This window comes from Crinia signifera, chromosome 4, assembly GCF_055691185.1.
Source record: "Crinia signifera chromosome 4, ASM5569118v1, whole genome shotgun sequence".
NCBI lineage: Eukaryota > Metazoa > Chordata > Amphibia > Anura > Myobatrachidae > Crinia > Crinia signifera.
Window position 1 is genome coordinate 158,052,492 of NC_139220.1, and position 23,057 is coordinate 158,075,548.

The window sequence follows — 23,057 nt, forward strand, 5'->3', positions numbered from 1 at the left end:
ACTGGTAGAGCATGTAGGTTTCTTTTTTATTTTTATAAAATCAACAATGAATCAAAAATGGTGCCAATACAGTAGTGCATCCAGGATTAGGTCAGTAGTGCATATTGGATGTGGTTTATAAAAATCATGTTTTCACAAAATCTAACTTACACCGAGAATAATGATGTTTATTAGTTCACATAGCTTTACAAATCAGTAGCGGGGAGGGTTAGGCACTAACAGGAAGGGAAGTGTTAGGGTCCCCATACACATGCAATTTTGGCCGATGTCATCTGACTCCAATGAAACGGGTGAAATTGGCCAAAATTGCATTTGTTTGACACCGATGTCCTGTGAGAATCATATCGGAGTCGGAGTTCAGCTCTGCCTGCATGAAGGTTATAGTAAAGGAGGCAGGTAAGTATACTTGGTAACTGTCAGGATTGCCTCCATCAGGGTACCTACATAGGGGTTGGGATCATTTGGTCTATTGCATTATGGTCGAAAGTCATTAGGTCGAATCCATTAGGTCGACATGCTAAAAGGTCGAAATGACTCTAGGTCGACATGGGAAAAGGTCGACATGATTCTAGGTAGAAAGGTCATTAGTTCGACAGGTCATTAGTTCGACATTGTCTATGTCGACATTCACAAGGTCGACATGGGGTTTTTCACTGTTTTTTTACCTGAATGTCAACACAGTCGACATGGACACAGTTTAAAGTGCACTGCATCCCCTCGCATCGCTCGCTATGCGTCGGGCACGGTGCCTCGCTACGCTCGGCACACTATTTTATTCTCCCACCACGCCCTAGTGGATGGTAGGGCATGAAATACCGCCTGTCGGCACATGTTGGCTCAAAAAACTGTGAAAAACTCCATGTCGACCTTGTGAATGTCGACATAGACAATGTCGAACTAATGACCTTGTCGAACTAATGACCTGTCGAACTAATGACCTTTCGAACTAGAATCATGTCGACCTTTTCCCATGTCGACCTAGAGTCATGTCGACCTTTTAGCATGTCGACCTAATGGATTCGACCTAATGACTGTCTACCATAATGCAGTAGACCAAATGACCGCATCCCCTACATAGGTGTTCTGACCGCCAGTCATCCGTATGTTTCCCATTATTACACAGCTAATTGCACAAAAGACAGTGCATAATAGGATATGTAAACAATAACAAATAATAAAAAATACTCAACTGCACACTAACAGACTATTGGTGTGTACACACGGGGGCGATATGCTGTGCTATGCGAGTCCCGATGCGATCAGATCGCATGGGGACTCGCATCGCACGGCATGCTAGAGTGGCGCAATTTTGACTATACAGTGCAGATCTGCACTATATAGTCTTACCTGCCTTATCTATTTCACTGCTGATTTGCGCTCACACGGAAGCGCGCATCGGGCTCGCAAGCCCTAAAAAGGGATTCTGATGTTCACTATATCGGCAACATCGATATAGTCTGTATCGGCAACATTGGTATCGTCTGTACACACCATATGACAGAGAACATAAAATTGAGAAACCTCTTTGGGTTTAAATGATCAAAATACAGTATATAATTTAATTGAGCTAAATTATTTCTGTTTTTTATTAGCATAAAATGTATTAACCGAAAATATGGCAATTTGCAGCATTATTCTAGTCAGGGTAATTTAGAAACAACATAAAATGTACCTGCATTCTGCTTTGGTATGTAGTGGATGCACAAGGAAAGGTAGCATCAAAAGGTGCCTTATTTATAGTCTAGCAAATGCTTATCTCTCTACCTGGTGATTATTTGGAAATCTGTTTTATTATTATGGGACTTACCAGATACTTTATCTTTAATATATCATACACCATAGAGCCACAAACATATGAGATGTGCCATTTTATTATATTACCAATTACTTTTAAGGAGGCTCAAATTAACCACTAGGGAACCTAAAGCTGAAATTGTTGCTCTCAAGAGGGACACTAAATGATTTACACATAACATAGTGTAGATTTCAGTAGCCGATCAATTGCCTCAGCCATAGTACAAAAGCATTTATTTGACATCTACTGGCAAAAAAAACTTCATCATTTTAGCTTACAATATCAATTGCTTTGAAGATGCAATATATATTGTGATACAGACAAGTTCAGAGAAAATAACACACAAAAAATGCATTGCTAGCTGAGAAGACAGAATACAAGTTGAGAGGGAGATGGATACAAAATTATACAGAAAACCAGTCTATTCAACTGAATAATACAGTGAAATTTGCATTTCAATCTGTTTTATTTTTACATGGTTCACAATATAGAAAAATACTTACAATGAATTGCATTTAGTGCAATGAAGCTTAACCGATTCATAGAGGTGTTGGGGTTGAAAACTTTTCAATCTTGCTCTGATCCGAAATTTCTGAGGGGCCTTGTTTTTAATGACAGTGGTGAGATTAGTTACCTGCCACTGTTGGTGAGCTGGGAGAACTGCAAAAAAAAAAAAAGAGAAAAGAAAAAAAAAAAGCAATTTAAGATTCTATATAAACAAAATAATACGTATTAACAGGAATAAACAGACTCCTGCATAAACCATCACGGTGCTGAAATATTCAATTTTATTACAATTGCAACACTGATTCTCTTATCTTGTGGGCAATTTGCAGTATCTATAGCAGTATAATAACTTTTGCAGAGTTACTGTAAGTTCCACAAATAAGAATACAGACCTTTGTCTCTGCTCCACGTTTGTAAGTCCCTACATTAAAATGGGTTCAGAAGTGACTTGGAACCAAACTACTCACCCTCTCCTGCAAAGCACTTACCACCACCATTATAAAATCATATATAATTAAAAGGAACAGTGACTTGCTCCCAAACATTACAAAACATAATTTCCACAATGAAGCAACAGATATAGAAATAAAACCCTGCAGTAAGGTACTGAATAGATATCTTTAAATCAATAAAAAAAATGTCATGGAAAAATGCATTTTAAATGATTTAATATGCAAAAAAAAAAGTTATAGAATTTTTAATGTAGACAAATCTAACTTGCTTAATTTGTATAGATGGCATATTAAGCTCTGTCTATCCACCAGGAGCCAAAAGTATAGTGGAGAAACTTGTCAATGACTTAAGCCCTATACACACGGTGCATTTCTAGCAAGAATCGCCGGGGATATGGCCGCTGAGCGTGCTCCCGCAACCATCCCTGCAATAGTTGCAGGACCATGCTTCCTGGCAAACAGCTGTGTCCCCCTGCGGCTTCCCCCGGCAGAACCTCCTTTTCATCAGCGACCATTCTCTGGTCGCTGATGAAAAGGAGAAATTGAGCAATATGATTGCTGGCAATATATTGATCCGTGTGTACGGAGCTTTACAGTTAGAAAAATAGATACTTCTTATAGAAGGGCTTGATCATTTGTTACATCTGGGGGTCAATTCAATAAGGACAGAGTTTGCAAAATTTTGTATCATGAAATGTTACTTGTTTCCTAGCACGGCGCCCGTCGTAGGTGATCGCATACCTTAACTTAAGGTATGCGATGGATGCGACCGACGCGATTTCAGGGCTACTTTTAGCCTTTTCCTTTTCATTGTATACCCACCCTTATGGGTATTTTACATAAAAAATGCCCCCCCCCCCCATTGAAACGCCACCCCACGATGAACGCCAACCCGAAGCATGGCGAGCACGCGAGGGGCGGCGGTACGCGTCCTCCGACCTTTTCATACCCCCACTATCCACGTCGGCGTGGAGCTGATTTTATATAGTGTGGCGAGCGCAGCGAGCCACCGAGCCCAAAGCGTGGCGAGCGCAGCGAGTCCCGCGAGGTGACGCGTAATACCTGTGAAGTAATGCGCGTCTGCTCACCACGCTTCGGGCTCGGTAGCTCACCACACTATATAAAATAAACTCCACGCCGACGTGGATAGTGGGGGTATGAAAAGGTCGGAGGACGCGTACCGCCACGCTCGCCACGCTTCGGGTTGGCGTTGATCGTGGGGTGGCGTTAACAATGGGGGGGGGCATTTAACCCATCAGGGTTGGGAAACAATAAAAATTGGGGTCTGGGGGCCATTTAACATTGTGGCCAATGTAAAATCGGGTCTCAGGGACCATTTTAAATCGATTCCAATGTAAAAATCGCGTCGATCGCATCGCATGTGATTTGGTTGCATGCGATGGACGCGATTTTTGGTGGTCCCGATGGATACAATCTTTATCGCTGGCGCCGTGCTAGGAAACAAGTAACCATGAAACTTGCATAAAAGCTTGCAGTAAAACAAATTAGATACAATTAGAAATTCCAATTTGTGGGACATTCTGCATAGTTACAGGACTGTTCTACCTTTAGGACATGTTCATAAGTAAGTGGGGATACCATCCTGGACACCAAAAAACTGTCCAAGAAATAGCAGGACCATTTTCTTAAAATGTGTGAAATTGTGGATTTTTGCACTTTTTTGTTAATGGGGAAAAGTGATAGCAAGAAGAAAGTGTTACTCATCAAGTCAAAGTATTCCCAGCATTTTATCATACATAAAAATTGGGGCAGATGTATTAAGCCTGGCGAAGAGATAAACTGGAGATAAAGTGGAAGGAGATAACACACCAGCCAATCAGCTGTGTTTGAAATATGACAGTTGGGAGTTGATTGGCTGGTGCGTTCTCTCCTTCCAGTTTAACTCTTCGCCAGGCTTAATACATCTGCCCCAATGTCTGCATTGCGAGTTTGAGAATGGCTTTAATGGACCCCTAAGGATTCTCTATGTTAGAGAAGCGACATATCTGTACATGGAAACTATACTTGTAGATTTGTCTTAAGGCCCCCATACATTTATACGAATTCTCGGAGGGAGAAATTGCATAAGATCTCCCTTATTGCGTGCGGGCCGTTTGCATATGATATATTGCACGCAATCCCTTTCACCATTGCCTGAGGCTGTCCGATCTGACAGTTTATTTGTGTACAAAGGGGTTTATGTCCAAGGGGGACAAAAAAAGGCAGAACCAGAAAGGTTTTTTGGGGCACGCTTGAATGAATGATATTTAAGATGAATAGAGTAATGATAAGGTTAAAATATAACTTTTATTACACTTGTTTAAGAAAAAGGCGTCAAAAGAATTTTTTCGTCACAAAGGATTGAAACTATCAATGCTGAGTATCAGGAAAGTTATTAATAATTCTAAATATTATAAATACAAATATACATGTGAAGTCACAAGCATAATAACTCAATGTTTCTTGCGAAAATGTTTGGTTCTCCGTGGACCACCCCCGCACCCTGGTGATAAACCCGATATTTATCTGATAAGATTAGATATGATAAATAACCCAAACCAAATATATTTACCTTATTACCTTTAAATATAACGGCAACGCTGAAATGATTGCACACCCACACAACCTTATTATAAAATGTATGGCAATGCTTTACTTAAAGAATAGCTTCATTACAGGTATTTGCAAATACAGACTAACACAAGAAACATAAAATTGATTAGCTAATACTTAAACAGTAATTCTAAATCAAATCAAAATGGACACCTTTCAAGGACAGTGATCAGCCATGATTAAACCTCCTTCATAATTACCTCCAGCCCCCCATGCTTGCTGGTTCTTCCTCAACTGCCTTCCTCCTCCTTCTATCACTCTGATATTTAAACCTTTATCACATTAATTAATTAATTACTCATAAGCATTGAGTCTTATTGGAAAGCTCTGCTTTCAATCATGATGTCATAATTAACCCAACACCCAACTTCAGTGGCCTTGTGGGTCTACGCATGTGTGGCCTTGTTCCCATATAGTTGATGATTGTGGAGTCTAGGTGTCTGTCCTTGTTCTATTATACTGTCAACATCACATTCTTAAGCTTCTAAAACCAAAAACAATAGTCTATAAGAAATCACTTTTACAGCTCTGTTCTGAATGATCAGCCATTTCATAATATTTATGCAAGTCATGGTTCAACAAAATGGCTGCTGCTTCTAACATATTATAACTGTTTAGCGCAAAGGGAAGGCCTCATACGCATTGAATAGTACAGTGTGCAACAAGCTAAAGTCATCTGCAGCAATAATAGCGGCAGTCAGGAAAACAGAATATAATAAAAGCATAGATTTATTGATTAGTTGATTTTCTGTATTATCAGTCCATCCTCAACTTTTTTCTGATCTCCAAAAAAAAAGTTCATATCTCTCGTACTGTGCATCATTTGTTTCTCTTTTAATACATCGGAAAACCTTCTTGAAGCATTTCACTAGTATACAGAAAAATCAATAATATTATCTTGGCAAAAACATCAAACTTCTTAAAGCATATATAACATTGACTTATGCGAACCAGTTATTGGGGTTCAACCAAATAAACCAACTGTAGGGAATCACATCACTCACACCTGTTCAATAAACTAAATTTTTTCAACCCAAATAATTTCATTCAACTTTCCTTTTAATGTCACCATCCGTTTAGTACCATATTTTAATTATATTCACAAATTCAAATACAATTTTATAAACTTGGGATAATGTAAATAAGTGTGTTTCTTTAATATACCATATGTTACTTTCAAATCTTTATGTTGAATCACCACTGTATTAATTAGTAAAAGTAAAATTTTATTACAATAGATCTTGTTTGTAACCATTTAGAAACCTTATAATCCTTGTGGTAATGTCCATGGCTTATGAGACGGTATGTTTGAGAAAACATCATAAGAAACAATTCAATGAGTACCCTTTTTTTTTTTTTTTCTAGATGTTATACTAGCACACCCAACTCTGTCACATGATAACTACATGTTTTGTTGTACTCCAAAATATCTCCTGTTATTACACTCTTTACCAATTTTAAACCTAGGGAGAGTCAGTAACCTTATAAGATTCACTTAAGTAAATCCTACATAGAAAATGAAGTGTTGTTTGATTTGACTGCAAATATAAGTAGCCATTAACCCAACATTACCGGAGTGATACCGTAGATGACAATATAACCAACAATCAGTTTACCTTATTGTTCTTTCTATCAGCTCATGATGAGCGTCTTAAAGAAGAAAATGTCAGTTTGCATATAGATATTATGTTTGCACCATTGTTACCATCCTTACTTAGAATGCCTCTTCTTTACTGATACCTTACTAGATGTATTCTATCAATAGTTCTGGTGTGGGCGTTCTCAGTTACTTTTATGTTATTACTCATATATTTATTTTAAACCTTCTAATTAGTTTAACATATTGGCTATCAGTATTTTATTTACCATCCTCTGATGCATACCGAAACCTGGGAGCATCAGTAGTATGATGTATATGTGTGTCTGTTATGATTATTACTATACTTGTGGGATTAAATTTAAAAGCAGAAGTAGAATACACCACCATGACTCTAGTAATACCTCTTTGATAACTATACACACTGTCCTTGCCAGCAACCAATCCCTGGTAACCCTCATTCACTATAAAAATGAAAACTTAAAAAAACAAAAATGACTTCTTCAGTTAGTTAATGTATGGGAAACTTGGTCACTCATGGGAATCATTGTTTTACACCTTGTCCACAACCCGCAGGGACACCACTAAGGGTATCCCCCGATTCCGTGGACCTCTTCTTGCCCACAACCCGCAGGGACACCACTAAGGATGCCCCCCGATTCCGTGGACCTTGTCTTGGTCTGTGTGGGGGCCCTGGACAGGCCCATCATCAAATAAGTTTATTAAGTTAGAATCACAGTCACAATATTTATCTGCATCAGTTTATTTTTCTTTCAACTGATATCACCACCAGGTCGGAAACCTTCTTGCAGTGAGACGCATTAATTCAATTGGTTTGTTTCACAGGGACGGGTCTTGCCTTTGATCTACGAGACATTTAATTGTAAGAATTTTCTCACCATTGCATAGTCTCCAGGCTGGACCTTATAACAACATCCCTTCATAAGCTTGTTTGCTTTTCTGGCAAAGTATTTAGATGATGTGAGAATTAGAGTGACAAGTCTGCTGCTGGATGTTGAATAGGGATTGATGGTCTCCCAAAAAAATGTATATATCAATTAAAATAATGATCTTATAAGGGGACAGGTTCAGTGGCTGCTGAGGAGTAGTGTGAATGTCATACAAAACCGAAGACAAAACTTCAAGTCAACTCATGGTAATTTCCACACCCACCCTAAATAATGTGTTCTCAATGTGCATTTGTTAACATGTTCAATTTTGACTAAAACCTTTTAGTGTGTGGTGAGTGCAACCAAATTTTCAATAACCATACATTGATTTATTCCTTAGAATACCTTTCCTGTCAAATACCTCAATAATTTTTTTTAATACCCTATACCTTGGGATAACATATCTGAACACAAATTTCTCAATAAATTTCTTTGCTGTAAAGGATGCTGTACATGGGACAGCTGGGATGTTCCTTATAATCAAGATAACATATCAGATACCATTTAAATATAATGGCAATTTTAAATGCATGTAAATTCCCAAAAAAATTATTTTTAACCTTAGGAATGGACCAGTGGTAGGAGAAATGTTAGATGGTTCTATAGGAATAATTTTCCTGAGTTCATTCTTCTGCAGATGTGTTTGGGCCTCTGCATAAGATGAAATCAACATACATGCCCTCTCTCTCCTTACATGGGTCATCCCATGGGCAGCTTTCGCATTTGCCATGAGGAGGGGTTTGGGGAGCTACTGGTCTGCCCCCACCATCTTTACCTAGGCCATTAGCCTTTTGACTGCATCCATTCATCATCCATTGGCACATTCCTTTTAAATACACAACTCTTGATGTTTTATGAGATTCTGCTGGTCAATTGTAAAAACATTAAATTGTATAGTGGTGTGATTCACAACAGTGGCCATCTTATTTTTTTGTTACCAAGTGCAACAAGATCACTTTATAACATGTGAGCTTGACACTTAACAACTACTGCCTTTGCAGGGAGTTGCACAGCCTCAATAAGCTCCTTTACTTGCTGTGATATTAGCGTATTATATCATAGCAAAATCTCGATGGAAAATGAGGATCTCTAAATCCAATACTACCGCATATCCCGTATATGGCCATCCTGAGTCTCCTTGTTGGTGACAACTACAATCTTTGTAGATGGTAGTGGCGTGTCAGAGATATCAGGTCTAATTGGAGAAATTTTGCTTTAAATATTCCTCACAATCATGTTCTAAATCCTGCCTCTCATCCATCCTCTGGGACTCCCGGGTCCCACCAGGTAGCAGAGTAGCAGGATTTAGCGTACCACACCTGACAATAGTCAGGTCATGTGGCGCTGGGAGAAAAAGTTCCCAACGAGAGAACCATGCACTGGAAATGTGTCTTGTCCGTGAAGAGTTCATTAGAAAAGATGTAGCATTAGAGACACATAGTGTGCGGTGTTCTGTAATTTCTATACAAAGGCTGCAGCAGCCGCCACAGTCCTTAAACATGTTGGTAAAGCAGATGCCACTCGGTCAAGTGTGCAACTGTAACACCTGATGGGTCTATGTGAACCCCAATGTATATGTGTTCAAACTCCCAAGGCTGCTGCTTGTTATTCATTACAGTAAAGACATATGATAAATCTGATATATCCAGTGCTGTGGTTTCTGTCAGTGCGTGTATCAAAGCCTCAAATGAAGCAATTATGTCAGTATATTGTACTTTGTCAGCTCTGTGTCAGTTAGATTTAGTAGTAGTAATAGAAAAGGTGTCAGTAAGAGAATCCTGTAAAGAATTTAAACACATCATTAGATCATAAACATATTGAATCAGCATTGTGGTAGCAATTATGCAACTCATTGTGGGACATAGTGGGACTGTCCATAAAACTTTGACTTAATTAAGTCCACGTATATTGGACTGTGCTGTAAATAAATGTAGTAAGTACTGACTATCTGCTATTTGATAGTAAAAGATATGCAGATCATAAACCAATGACTAGATGACTGTAATACTTCCATAACTGTAAAATGAATTGATTTACACTAAAAAAATAATAAGAATAATCGCATTGGGTAGATAACCTGCAATAACAGAGTGTTGCAAATACTATGGGTATTAAATAGTATGCGTTGTTGTAAAATCTGGAAAAAAACTATTTCTTGTGGTCCATAGATGTTTAGAAACTTGTGACATGATTAGTAATGAAAAACTCATCAAAATCCTCTAACCCCGTGAGGGTCCTCATATCGATTAGTGCCTTCTGACAGCAGTCTCTCATGGATTCCTGTTACTAATACACAATTTCTTCCAAACCACACTGAGAAAAAACAATCATTAAATCATTACAAATATTTGAGAGAATATCATGATTGGTTGTGCAGCAAATGCGATTACTAGTAGCAGTACCCAGTAGTGCTGCACCTAATTGTGACCTCCATTCCTTATTTGTGGGCTCATATGCATGACCAATGGATCTAGTAAAGTGGCAACATGCAATCAGATAAATAAGTAAGCATAAAAATGCAACTCAATATGCATCTTATAATAATCACTATAAAATCTGCATTTTTCAATAAGGGCTTTGATAAGGATTCTGCAGAGGTACCTGCAGACTCAATATTTTTTTTTCTGTGCAAAATGAAATGCATCAATTTGTAAATTAATCTTTTCTCTGGAATGGTCACACCTCTATTGGCTGGGATTTAATTTAAATAAAACAAGCAAAAGCAATAGCATTATTAAGCTCAGACATCATATTAGCATTTGTCATTTGTAAAAAAAAAAATGGCAGTTGTTTTTTTTTTTAAACAGATGTTGACAAAACAACATTATCACATGAGGGAAGCAGAGGGGAGGGGGCTGGAGGTCATCCTTGGGTATGGCTGATCACTGTCCCATACAAACATTGTAATAACTTTAATCTATTCATTGTGCTTTTTCAAAAGGGTAAACAATATCTTCAATTCTAAGATCTTTCAACACAATTGTTTAAATGTCCTTGTTATGGAAAACAGTTCTGTAACACTCCTTGGATATTTCACATCATTTAGGAATAAAACTTTACTCTCTTATCAATCTCATTAATCATTTCCTGCCTTTAATCTCCTACAGAGTTATTTCTGATGTTACTCTCACCTCATCACTGAAAAAAACTTATTCCCTTCTGCTTTTTCAAAAATAAACAAACATTTTTTTCAAAATTATTCTTTTTTTTCCCATATTTTTTTTTCTCCCTAAGGCTCTAAAAGACATATCACCTCTCCTCACTTCTCACTAAACAGAATTAACCCCTCAGTGGGACAGTACAATCTTTCCAAACATATGTGGGTTAGTGGGATATACTATCTCAATTCTTGAAGCTTTCACCACCTGTCACCAGACCATTGCGCGTTCACTCTCATAAAATAATCATTACCTCACAGGTGCATCATCATCGCCAATTCCAACTAACTATGACCAGCATAGTATTTTCTATTCCTTCTCACTTGCTCACACTAGTCACATACTCAGAACTTTCTGTGATCCCATACAAATGCTTAAAAAGGTGTTACCTCTTTCAAAGACAAAAATCTAAATAAAATAAATGAAAAATGTCCCCAAAAAACCTAACCTTGCGTTATGTGTCATTCACTGTTACCACACCTACGCCTTCCACATCCTGTCATTCCTTGTTACCAGTCTTGTGGGTCTCTACTGTCATTCTTTGTTACCAGTAGTCACGTGTCCCACCCCCACCCTGTCTTCTCTTATTATTTTTCCCCATATATTCTACCTTGTACGTAGGTGGCAGATACCCCCTGTGAATCTCGCTACCGGTCAGCACTCTTCACAGGAAAAAATCAACTCATCAATTCAGAAAAAAATTATATGCAATATGTCATTCTTTGTTACCATATCTGCACATTGTCTAAGTGATCATTACACGATTAGATCACTATCTCCCCTGGTTATCTAGCTAACTGTGGCCACAGTATTAACCCCTTAAAATACTCTATAAATTTAGTACCCTCCCCCTTTCAAAACAAACAAAATTAAATTAACACAAATCAAAAACAAAACAAAAATTGGCTTAAAGAAAACCCCACACCCTTGAGTCAGTTATCACTGATTACCTTCCATTCATAAGAATAAAAATAAACCCAGGATTTATCTGCGCATTACTCAAGGTATATCTGATTCAATATATGTATCCAGATTGAGCAAATAGGCAACAGAAATTGCCAACAGAAAACACGGTCTAATATGTCAATATGAACCTTTAAGAATAGATGTTATATTGGACTTATATCTCATCGATATATATATCACTTTTCTTATCCAAAATGTATTACTCATTAAATGAAAAAAACATTGAATTCACATGATCATTTCCTGTTTCTTCACCTAACATGGACAACTCCTTATCTCGCTTTACATCAACTGAATCCATCACTTTAGAGTTTCCAACTCACAGCTGCTTTGTTTAATAAACCAAAAAAATTAAATCAAAAACCCATAGCAGAAAAACATCAGTCCTACATTACGGACTTCATCTCCGCAAGACAAGAGATGAAACAAACTTTACAATGAGATAAACTCGATCTTTCTTTGTTATAAACAATATTCCAATTAACTTTATTTATTCTGGTGGTAAAAATGAACTGTTACTTGGCTTACAATATTAGCGTCTAGTCCTTTAAACTCTGTATTTTAACTGACCTCTGTCTATGGATATAAAGAAACTATCTCAAATTGTTATTGTAATCCGACTGCTTGCTAGCTCTAACAATGCAACGTATACTTAATTATTTATTAACATTTTCTCATATAAACCACATACAGTAGACAATCCGGGGGTTTCCAAACAATACAGATTATGGATAAATCATGCATTCCATTTCTTCCACATGTTGCTGGCCAGACAACCAGGAAAAAATGTAAATGCACAATCTCCTCTACCTATCTCTAATCACCAAATTATAAGCACGGGAAAACCTACAACAAATATATGCAACTTCTTTAAAATTTATAGATTGGACAAACAAAGAAACTCTAATTATCAAAACAACCGCTACAGATTAGTTACTTCAGCAATATCCTCAGCAGACAATATATACCAAACAATCCAACCGCGGTCAAAAAACAAAAACAAAAAAAAAATACTGTTATTTAAAGATTTTTTTTTCCTTTTTTAAAAAGTAGAAAAGCCAGCATAACCTTTATATCAATATGCTTGCTATAGTCTGCATGCTTTGCAAATAAACGAAAGGAACAAGCAAGGTTGTTTAAAACTTCCTGCCAAGTTTCTCGCTGCTCTCCTTATCTATTCTCTGACACAGAGAAGAAATGGGCGATGCGGGGGGGTTTAGCAAGCTGACAGTCTGCAAAATGCAGCGCTGTCTTTCCATGCCTTAAATTACGATCTATTTGTTTTATAATTAAATAGCGAAGTCGCTTCAAGTAATTGTGGATTACCATACCTTAACAGATGTTTGAGAAGATAAGGGTACACAAATGCACCGACTTTAAAAAAAATTCTACACATTTTTTTTTTTTTTTTTTTTCAATAGCTAATTTTTTCAAACTTTGATCTTCTCAATAACTGACAAAACATGGACACCAACCATCATTGAATCTCGCTGGGGCCTCCAACTGATAAACCCGATATTTATCTGATAAGATTAGATATGATAAATAACCCAAACCAAATATATTTACCTTATTACCTTTAAATATAACGGCAACGCTGAAATGATTGCACACCCACACAACCTTATTATAAAATGTATGGCAATGCTTTACTTAAAGAATAGCTTCATTACAGGTATTTGCAAATACAGACTAACACAAGAAACATAAAATTGATTAGCTAATACTTAAACAGTAATTCTAAATCAAATCAAAATGGACACCTTTCAAGGACAGTGATCAGCCATGATTAAACCTCCTTCATAATTACCTCCAGCCCCCCGTGCTTGCTGGTTCTTCCTCAACTGCCTTCCTCCTCCTTCTATCACTCTGATATTTAAACCTTTATCACATTAATTAATTAATTACTCATAAGCATTGAGTCTTATTGGAAAGCTCTGCTTTCAATCATGATGTCATAATTAACCCAACACCCAACTTCAGTGGCCTTGTGGGTCTACGCATGTGTGGCCTTGTTCCCATATAGTTGATGATTGTGGAGTCTAGGTGTCTGTCCTTGTTCTATTATACTGTCAACATCACATTCTTAAGCTTCTAAAACCAAAAACAATATTCTATAAGAAATCACTTTTACAGCTCTGTTCTGAATGATCAGCCATTTCATAATATTTATGCAAGTCATGGTTCAACAAAATGGCTGCTGCTTCTAACATATTATAACTGTTTAGCGCAAAGGGAAGGCCTCATACGCATTGAATAGTACAGTGTGCAACAAGCTAAAGTCATCTGCAGCAATAATAGCGGCAGTCAGGAAAACAGAATATAATAAAAGCATAGATTTATTGATTAGTTGATTTTCTGTATTATCACTGGTCAATTAGATTAAATACAACTATTGACACTTCATGTGGTGGGTGCGATTAAATGAGGCGTCATTGGTTAAGAAAAAGGTGCAAAAGATGCTAGAAGGAATAGAGTAGAGGGAAAATGCCCTCATGAAAACCAGATGCAGCTGTATCCCAATTAACTATACAGCACCGAATATTCCCTACTGGTCACCCAGTAGGTACTGATCCGGCCTCTCACTGCTTAGCTGCTGAGATCGGACGGGATCAGGCGGCACAGTGAAGTTTGATCGTATCCGTAATGGGTTCTGAAGCAGGTGGCTGACATGCAAGACTGCAGGTCACTTCTGCTTTCCAGAGGGTCAGAAAGGTCACCTCCCTGTTGACATAGATGACATTGCAGGGGGGGACTGGTGGCCCAGATGGATGAGAGAGTGACAGATATAGGAGATTGCAGTTCAAGTGGTTTATGCGAAACACAGACCCTTCTACTGTCCTACCATCATGTTGTACATAGGATGGAGGTTGAGAGTGATAATCTGTGTTTGCTCCCCACAGAGAGAAAGTCAGAGAAAGAAAATAAAGTGAATGTACCCCGTATTGGTGTCTCACTTGTGTCAGTATTGATGATGACTGACCAACTGTATAGACAGGGGGTTAAAGTATTGCTTTGAATAGACAAAAGGAAACAAAGTTCAACAGGAATCAATGTGACCCTGTCACCTCCCTGGTAGTAATTACCGAACACTGATGTTTGAGGTTATTACAGCGTGTAGAGTCACTTATAGCTTAAATATACATATGTAGCAGGTCCACATAAAAGATATAACATAAGTATCTAATGTGAAGGATAACGGGCTGAAACACCTTATAGAGAATAAACTAAATTCGCTTACAAGTTGTGGGGTGAACTAACAACGGGCTAATGATCTCAAATACCAAGAGTAATATAACATCAGGTTGTTATATTTAGTGAAAATAGAGGTACTTCACAGGGAAAGAAAATGGCAAGATTAGCGCAAGTTATAAACTCAATAAGGGTGACAAAATAATTGATGCACGTTATAGGTACAGCAAAAAGGTAATGGTATATACAATACTGATTCTGGATGCAGAAAAATGACAGCATAAATCTCGCAGATTGTCAATGCATACATCAGCTGTACGAATGCCCGGTTTAGATACAGAGGTACCTGCTAGCGCTGTCGGAGCGCTGATGATCAGCGTGAGTGCTCGGCAGGGATTAATGGTGACGTTTGGAGCAGGATCTGCGAGAGGCGCCGGCACCAGTGTCCGTTGGACGGAAGCGGGGAGGCCGGCTAACTCCGTGCGGCCAGCTGTGTGTGATGCCGCTGTGAGGAGGGAATCTGTGCGCCGGCACCAGTGTCCGTGAGACGCAGGCCGGGAGACCGGCTTGTCGCCGTGCGGTCAGCTGTTAGGTGCCGGTAACTGGAGTGATTAGATGACGTCAGGGGGGTGGTCCCGGATAGAAGACACGTGTTTTGCACTTAGGCTTGTTCACGAGTGACCCACTGGTGTGGGATTCACCTTGGCGTTAAATACGTGTGGTGACCAATGGGAAAAGGTATGGGATTGTGGGCGGGGGTCCCGTGAGTATGCGGGAATTGGGCTCATTACCAAGGCTGTTTGAGAATGTCGTGAGCCCTATTAATGAGGATACACTGGGGAGTAGAACGGCAATTGATAGCCGTTTACAGTGGATTACTGTATACAGGATGGTATATGGGTACATAACACCAATAGGGATAAGTTATTCGAGTTTGAGCAAAATTTCGCATATGGGGTAAAGTAGCATTCCCATTGCGGGTTACTGCGCTGGTGAATGGATTAATGTGAGTGAATGTCAAAAGTATAATGTGGGATTGGCTTCACTCAAGCGCAGATTGGAGAAGAACAGACAACATGGGAGGTTTTGAAAGGAAAATTGGATTACGATCGATGGGCAACAGCTTACATAAATAAATGTATACAATTATACCCTTAATTGCATACCAATATGTATACAACCAAAGGTACAATTAAATGTACATAACTAAACAAATATACCTTGATGAGAAGAGGTGTACAATTATATCTATATGAGAAGGGGTTTGTGGACAGCATGGTAAGAGGAATCCTATCTGGATTAAATAGGTGGAAATGAGAATAATATAATTGTGATGATGAGTATTAATTTGTGTAGCAAGTCCGACCTCCGACTCTGATCTAATGTGCATTGGACCATGCATCAGATGTCAAACACATGTGATTTGGCCACTTTTCACCAGATTTCTTGGCCGGATCCATCGGAATAGGGTGAAAAGTTGACAAATCGCACTAGAGTATGGCCAGTTTTGAGCTTATAAGCACAACACAAACAGTAACTGCAGTCTGTCAAACAGACAACAGAGTATCCAGCAAAAGAAAGATCCACAGTGGCAATTATCAACCCAAGAGGTAGGTATGCGATTTGATTCATAACCGGTGACAGCAGACATCTCCAGCTAGTGTATAGGCTCACCAGAAGCGCTTACCCCTCTGCTCTTTATTTGCATGCATATATGTAACTGTGCAGCCAGATTATGGGACAGGGATGAATGAGTACGGAGTAAAATGAGGAATGGATTGTGTGATCAAGTAAGTTACTTTGTAATATAGGTAGATGTCCCATGTTAGGTATTAAATTCAATACACTAAAAATGGGAATACAGATGCGGTGACCCTGCTTACACGGAGTGATCAGTGCTCAATTTCTAAGCCATCTAGCCAGGTCGCTTACAAATGGGGCTGAAACTGCCCCGTTTGTATACCCCTTTAGTTGCTAAACAGATCATGAACTTATCAGTAAGCGCAGTGATAATACCATTCAAGTTTAACATGATGCCATGTCACCTTATGGAGTTAATGTAACATCATATAGTGCGCCAAACATTAGTTATGCAAAGAACTATATACAAAAATGTATGGCCAGAAACTATAATAAAGAGACCTAATCATGCAGAAAAAGCTAAATAAACACAAATGGCACACATTGAAGACCATTTGAAGTATGGCTTACCTAAGTTTGAATACAGTATATCTATATCAACTTCATTAGCTTTTTTTGCCCTCTCAGTTTATTACTTTGCTTCATCTAAAACCTCCTTTTTTTAAAATCTACCACAAAAAAGCTTTGAACAGCTCATTTCAGATAACAACACAACCTGCTGTGCAGTAGCCTCTCTTACTGTGATCTTCAAATCCATTAATGGTTTTATACCTCTGACACAAGGCTGCTGGCATATCTCCGGAGCATCAAAGGATGGCAACATTTCACCTGTATACAAGATGAAAGTAAATATCTTAACATAGCATGATGGCATTCTAAAAAAAAGTTCAATAGTGGAAACCATGATAATACGGTAAACATACTGTACTTAGTATATGCCTTGAATGAAATGCAAATAACACACAGTAATCAGTAACTTGTAGTGTTTGTAAGCTTAAAAACCTTACTGGAAATTAACACAGATGCGTCAGGTCAAACAGTCCATCTTTGCACAACAGGTCCCGTGAGACTCTACTTGCTAACTTTGGTTGTCTTTTTTTGCCAAAAATGCATCTTTGTTGCAACTATCTGGCTAGGGTACACCCAGACACTTTGCTGATTAATTTGATCTACTGTATGACACTTGCATGTCTGAAAAATAGAAACATAGAATTTGACGGCAGATAAGAACCACTTGGCCCATCTAGTCTGCCCCTTTTTTAAACATGTTACTTCAAACCATATTTGATATGGTTTGAAGTATCTGTATCATATCTGTGTGAGAAAAGTCTTTTAATTTGCATACAACAGAATTTTTTATCCATACCAAGTTCTGTTGTGCTTTAAATACAGACACACACACACACGTCTCATGGTGCATCCTAGTCGCATCACAATGCATTCAAGATGCATGTTTATAAAAACAAAACAAAAAAAGGTGCCAGGAACTAGCAGAGTTGAATGGGACTTGTCAATACTCTCGAGACAGGCATCTCTCAATGGTGTTCGAGGCTACGGACCATATTCTGATGGACTCACAAGGCTGCAAAATTCACAGCCTTGCGAGACCATCAGACGACGCCATCGCCCCCCCCCCCCCGCATGCTTGCGTATAGATAATTTACGTAATCATCCATTCACAGGTGGGGAGAAATCATTCGATGGTCGGCGACCATCAAATGATTTCTCCAGCACTCGCAGTTCAGAGACACTTATATGGTGTCTATAAACTGCGGGCGCCCTGGCTGTGACGCGGGGCAGGCCGCCTCCCGCACCCGTGTCACTGCCTCATTAGCATGGGAACGCCCAGCGTTTTATGGGCATTCCCATGATAATGGGAATGCCTGGCGCCCGCTGTGTAGGGTGCGTGCACCCGGCGAAGAGAATGTTCGCTGCGGGTGCACGCACCCTGCGTCAGTACATGCGCAGAAATAAATCCTATATTATGTTAGAAGTTCTGGCAAGCATAAACACAGACAATGGTTTGTAATCTAAAGGCCCATACACACTAGAATATTAATCTTTACAATTTGACTGGTTGGAATGAAAATCTGGAAACAAATCACAATCAACCATTTGCTCCCAAAAGTTGGAAAATGGACAAAAGCAGTCATCTGCAAATAAATGTAACCAATTTGTGTGAATGACCATTTTCGTCTATTTTCCATGTTTAGGCGCAAATGGTCAATTGTCCTTTGCTCCCAAAATCTTCCAGATTTTCATTTACCGTGCATTTTTTTTTTCTGCACTGGATCATTCAGTATTTTGATGTGGGCAAAGCACAGGCTTAAGAATAATATATACACTAATAAAAGAGTATTTCAGTGTTAATATATCAAGCTGGTGCACAGATTTCATAGAAATTTGTGAAGGCTTTTATAAAGTGTATTTGTGAATCTGAAATTTGCTTTTTCATATTTTATAAGCTTGCATGTAATAACAAATCAACCAAAATGTTCTTCTAATATATTCCACTAACTTTTGCCATATTTTCTTTTAGCATTTCAGTACTCAGATATTTATGACTAGCGCTCAGGTTGAGAGAGTGTGTATGGATATATTTTTAATGTTTTTCAATGTGCTTTTAGAAGTAACCTTGTATGAGAAGAGCACATAAATATATGAAAAATAGGTAGTGTTATAACATTTTAAACACAACATTAAAGTTTTAGGGGTAAAACCATTTAGATATGATGAGAGCGCGAGAGAGAAAGAGCAAGAGAGAGAGAGAAAGAGCAAGAGAGAGCAAGAGAGTGAGAGAGAGAGAAAGAGCGAGAAAGAGAGAAAGAGCAAGAGAGAGAAAGAGCAAGAGAGAGAAAGAGCAAGAGAGAGAAAGAGCAAGAGAGAGAAAGAGCAAGAGAGAGCAAGAGAGAGAAAGAGCAAGAGAGAGAAAGAGCAAGAGAGAGAAAGAGCAAGAGAGAGAAAGAGCAAGAGAGAGAAAGAGCAAGAGAGAGAGAAAGAGCAAGAGAGAGAGAAAGAGCAAGAGAGAGAGAAAGAGCAAGAGAGAGAAAGAGCAAGAGAGAGAGAAAGAGCAAGAGAGAGAGAGAAAGAGCAAGAGAGAGAGAGAGAAAGAGCAAGAGAGAGAGAGAGAGAAAGAGCAAGAGAGAGAGAGAGAGAGAAAGAGCAAGAGAGAGAGAGAACGAGAGAGAGCAAGAGAGAGAGAAAGACCAAGAGAGAGAGAGAGATAAAGAGCAAGAGAGAGAGAGAAAGAGAGCGAACGAGAGAGAGAATATGAGAGAGCGCTATAGACACACACAGGCTATGCTTTTTAAACAATGAGTACAGAAATAAACCACCATATCAACTTGTCCCCATCATGGAGATTTTTGGATATGGTCCTAAAATAAAACCCCATGCTTCAGGGCCATCAATGCCGCATACATTGTGCCATCTCCGGTCTTATTTAATCCACCATCTTGAAGAGAATGTAATAGCCTCCATAAAAAAGACAAAAATAAAAACATAATAGCGAGTTTCACTTTTTGAGCGCCAACGTTGCAGTGAGAGATCCTCAAAATATCCACTAAAAATGCCAGCGTAGCTCCCAGCTGCTGTTCTTTTAGTATAAATAAATAAATACAGCAAAGCCAATTTGTTGAAGTTTAGATAAATATTGCACCCAAAACTAGAACAGTTGCTGTGAGCGACTCTGGCATTTTATGCAGATATTTTGAGGATTTCTCACAGCAACGCTGGCACTCAAATGGTTTAGGTAGGTTTTAAGTCGCTGTATATAAAGTTTAAGTCGCTGTATGTCAGAAGTCCAGCAGAATCACTCAACTGAAGTTGTCCCATTGCAATACTTTTAATGTCAAACATAAAAGTTGTGAGATGAACAAGTAGTCTGAGACTTGTACAATTGCTGAAAACGCACCAGATAAACTTGCAGAAAAAAGTTGTTGACTAGCCCAGTGGTTCTCAACCTCGGTCCTCAAGGCCCCCTAACAGTGCATGTTTTCCAGGTCTCCACACAGAATCACAGGTGAATTAATTAGATCCACCTGTGATCTTTTAAAATGTGTCAGTGAATATTGAGTGCACCTGTGCCACTGCCAGGAAACCTGGAAAACATGCACTGTTGGGTGTCCTTGAGGACCGAGGTTGAGAACCACTGGACTAGGCTGTTTGGAATCATCCTGTGCATCAAACTAAACAGGGGTTTCACTGTGATGCACATGAGGATACCAAACCGCAGAGTTTAAATTGGTTGATTGACTGTTTAGGAGATTGACAACATGAGTGATGCCAATTCAAGAAAGCAATTAGTATGAAATATCACTAGAACCCAATTAATGTCACCACTTTTCTGGAAGAATAAAGAACTGTAAGGGTACCAACACGTTTATCCACATACGAATGTTCAATGTTCTGTCTGCACAGATAGCTCACAAATGAATGTAGTTTGAGCAATCTCTTTGGCCAAAACCATTTTCTGCTGAGCTTTTAGTGTGTTTCTAGAGATTTTTATCAGCCACAAATAAACTCGTTGTCTATAGATTATAATACTATGAAAATCTGGCAACACAGAACAGAAAATTGTCAGTTTCTCACTGCAATTTCTATCAAACAGATATTGGTGAATAAGTGCTTAAAATTATTATTAAATAGCAAATCATTTGCTTTTATCAAAATAAAATGCACAAACTAAAAAAAACAACAACCTCGTTCTAGATATATTTGAAAAAGGGAAGTCAATTTTGGAATCTCACCCCTTACCCTCTTAATGTACTTGTCCCTCAATCTGTAATTGTCGGCTACATGTTTTTGTAATAACAGCAATAGAAGATTACAGACCAGTCAATTTAACAGATACGGTACTTTCCAATAGGCCAGAACAAGCAATATTCTGCATTGCAGAATAGGAATTCTGCCTAGTAAGTTGCAGTGGATGTTGAAAGAAATATATTGTATATTAAATCAATAACCAGGAAGAGACAACTAGATTTTTAGACTTGTTATAAAACACATATGTTCCAGACTGTTGGGTCAGGTGTGATAGTTTCAACCCTACAGTTAGAGGCAGGTCACTGTAAAGAAAATTGACATGTCCCTCTGAAGGATAATCACCGCATGTTGCCATCTAGCTAAGAGGCATGCATGCCTCAGCGGGTGACTTAACAACTTTGCACAAAGATATTTTATAGGCAAGTATAAAAACTTTCTATTTCAATAGCAATGGAGCACAAGCAGTGAATAAATGAATATCTGGATGTAAAAACAGCCTTCTTTGAAAGCACATGGAAAAAGCAGGTCCTTGCAACTTGATAAAACTCAGGGGGTTATGCTAAATCATTCGGTCCCCCGCATGTTCGCACAGGGGAGCGATTGTTGGCAACTGGGCATATGTTTTTATGCGCATGTGCAGCAGCCATGTGCGAGCGCCCACAGCGCTTGCACACAGAAGTCCGGGCGTGGGGAGGCGGGCTAGGGAATTTGTCTATGGGAACGCCCAGTGTTTCCTGGGAGTTCCCATGGTAATTCCCCGATGACGTGGGTGCGGGGGGCACGCAGCTGACGCACAGGGTGCCTCTCTGAGTGAAAGCATGCAAAGGAAACTGCAGAAACTTCAGAACCTCAAAATCTTTACCACGTATAATTTCATAGACAGAAGAGATCCTTCGGGCTCTCACTCAACGCTATGTTGATAAATGGGACAGCAAGGCAAAATCATTTACTAAACATTTTTTTTTTTTATTGAATATGCATACTTAATGGGTAATCCGATGAGGTAGTCAAATCAAATGAAGATAGAGAGTCCAAAGGTTGATTCTCTTTTAGCTCCACGGTGTCAAGGAACCTAAAAAACAACCCAAAAACCCCCAACAATTTGTAAAAAAATAAATAATTTAAATTATGTTGGATTTCATGATGTATGATAATGGACCACGTGGCACCTGGGAATCAGCATAATGCTTCACAAACTCATTCTAAGCTCCCTCATGGGCACCCATTGGCTAGTTTCACATGAGTCTGGGGCTGGGCTTAGTAGTGTGTGAAGCTTTCCATGGAAGGATTTTGGCCCCGCACACTACCCTTTCGAATGGAAGTTTATGCAAAACATACATTCGCACAGCGGCAGAGTTATTTGCTGGCTGGCGTTACAAGACTTGCTAAGCAGCAAAATACCACAGCTTAGTGAGCCAACCA

At 38.8% G+C, this 23,057-nt stretch overlaps 1 protein-coding gene across 2 annotated transcripts in view; it reads right to left on the minus strand.

The window, feature by feature from the left end:
- Nucleotides 1–23,057, minus strand: part of POT1 (protection of telomeres 1) — a 109,771-nt gene that overhangs the window by 25,805 nt on the left and 60,909 nt on the right. Inside the window, exons 7-9 of one of the 2 annotated variants that reach the window (XM_083182856.1) lie at nucleotides 22,619–22,707; nucleotides 17,643–17,699; nucleotides 2,299–2,455 (exon numbers count right to left, since the gene is read on the minus strand). In XM_083182856.1, the coding sequence (XP_083038982.1) occupies nucleotides 2,299–2,455; nucleotides 17,643–17,699; nucleotides 22,619–22,707 (303 nt within the window). The remainder of the gene's footprint in view (nucleotides 1–2,298; nucleotides 2,456–17,642; nucleotides 17,700–22,618; nucleotides 22,708–23,057) is intronic. The other variant, XM_083182857.1, reaches the window with a different exon arrangement.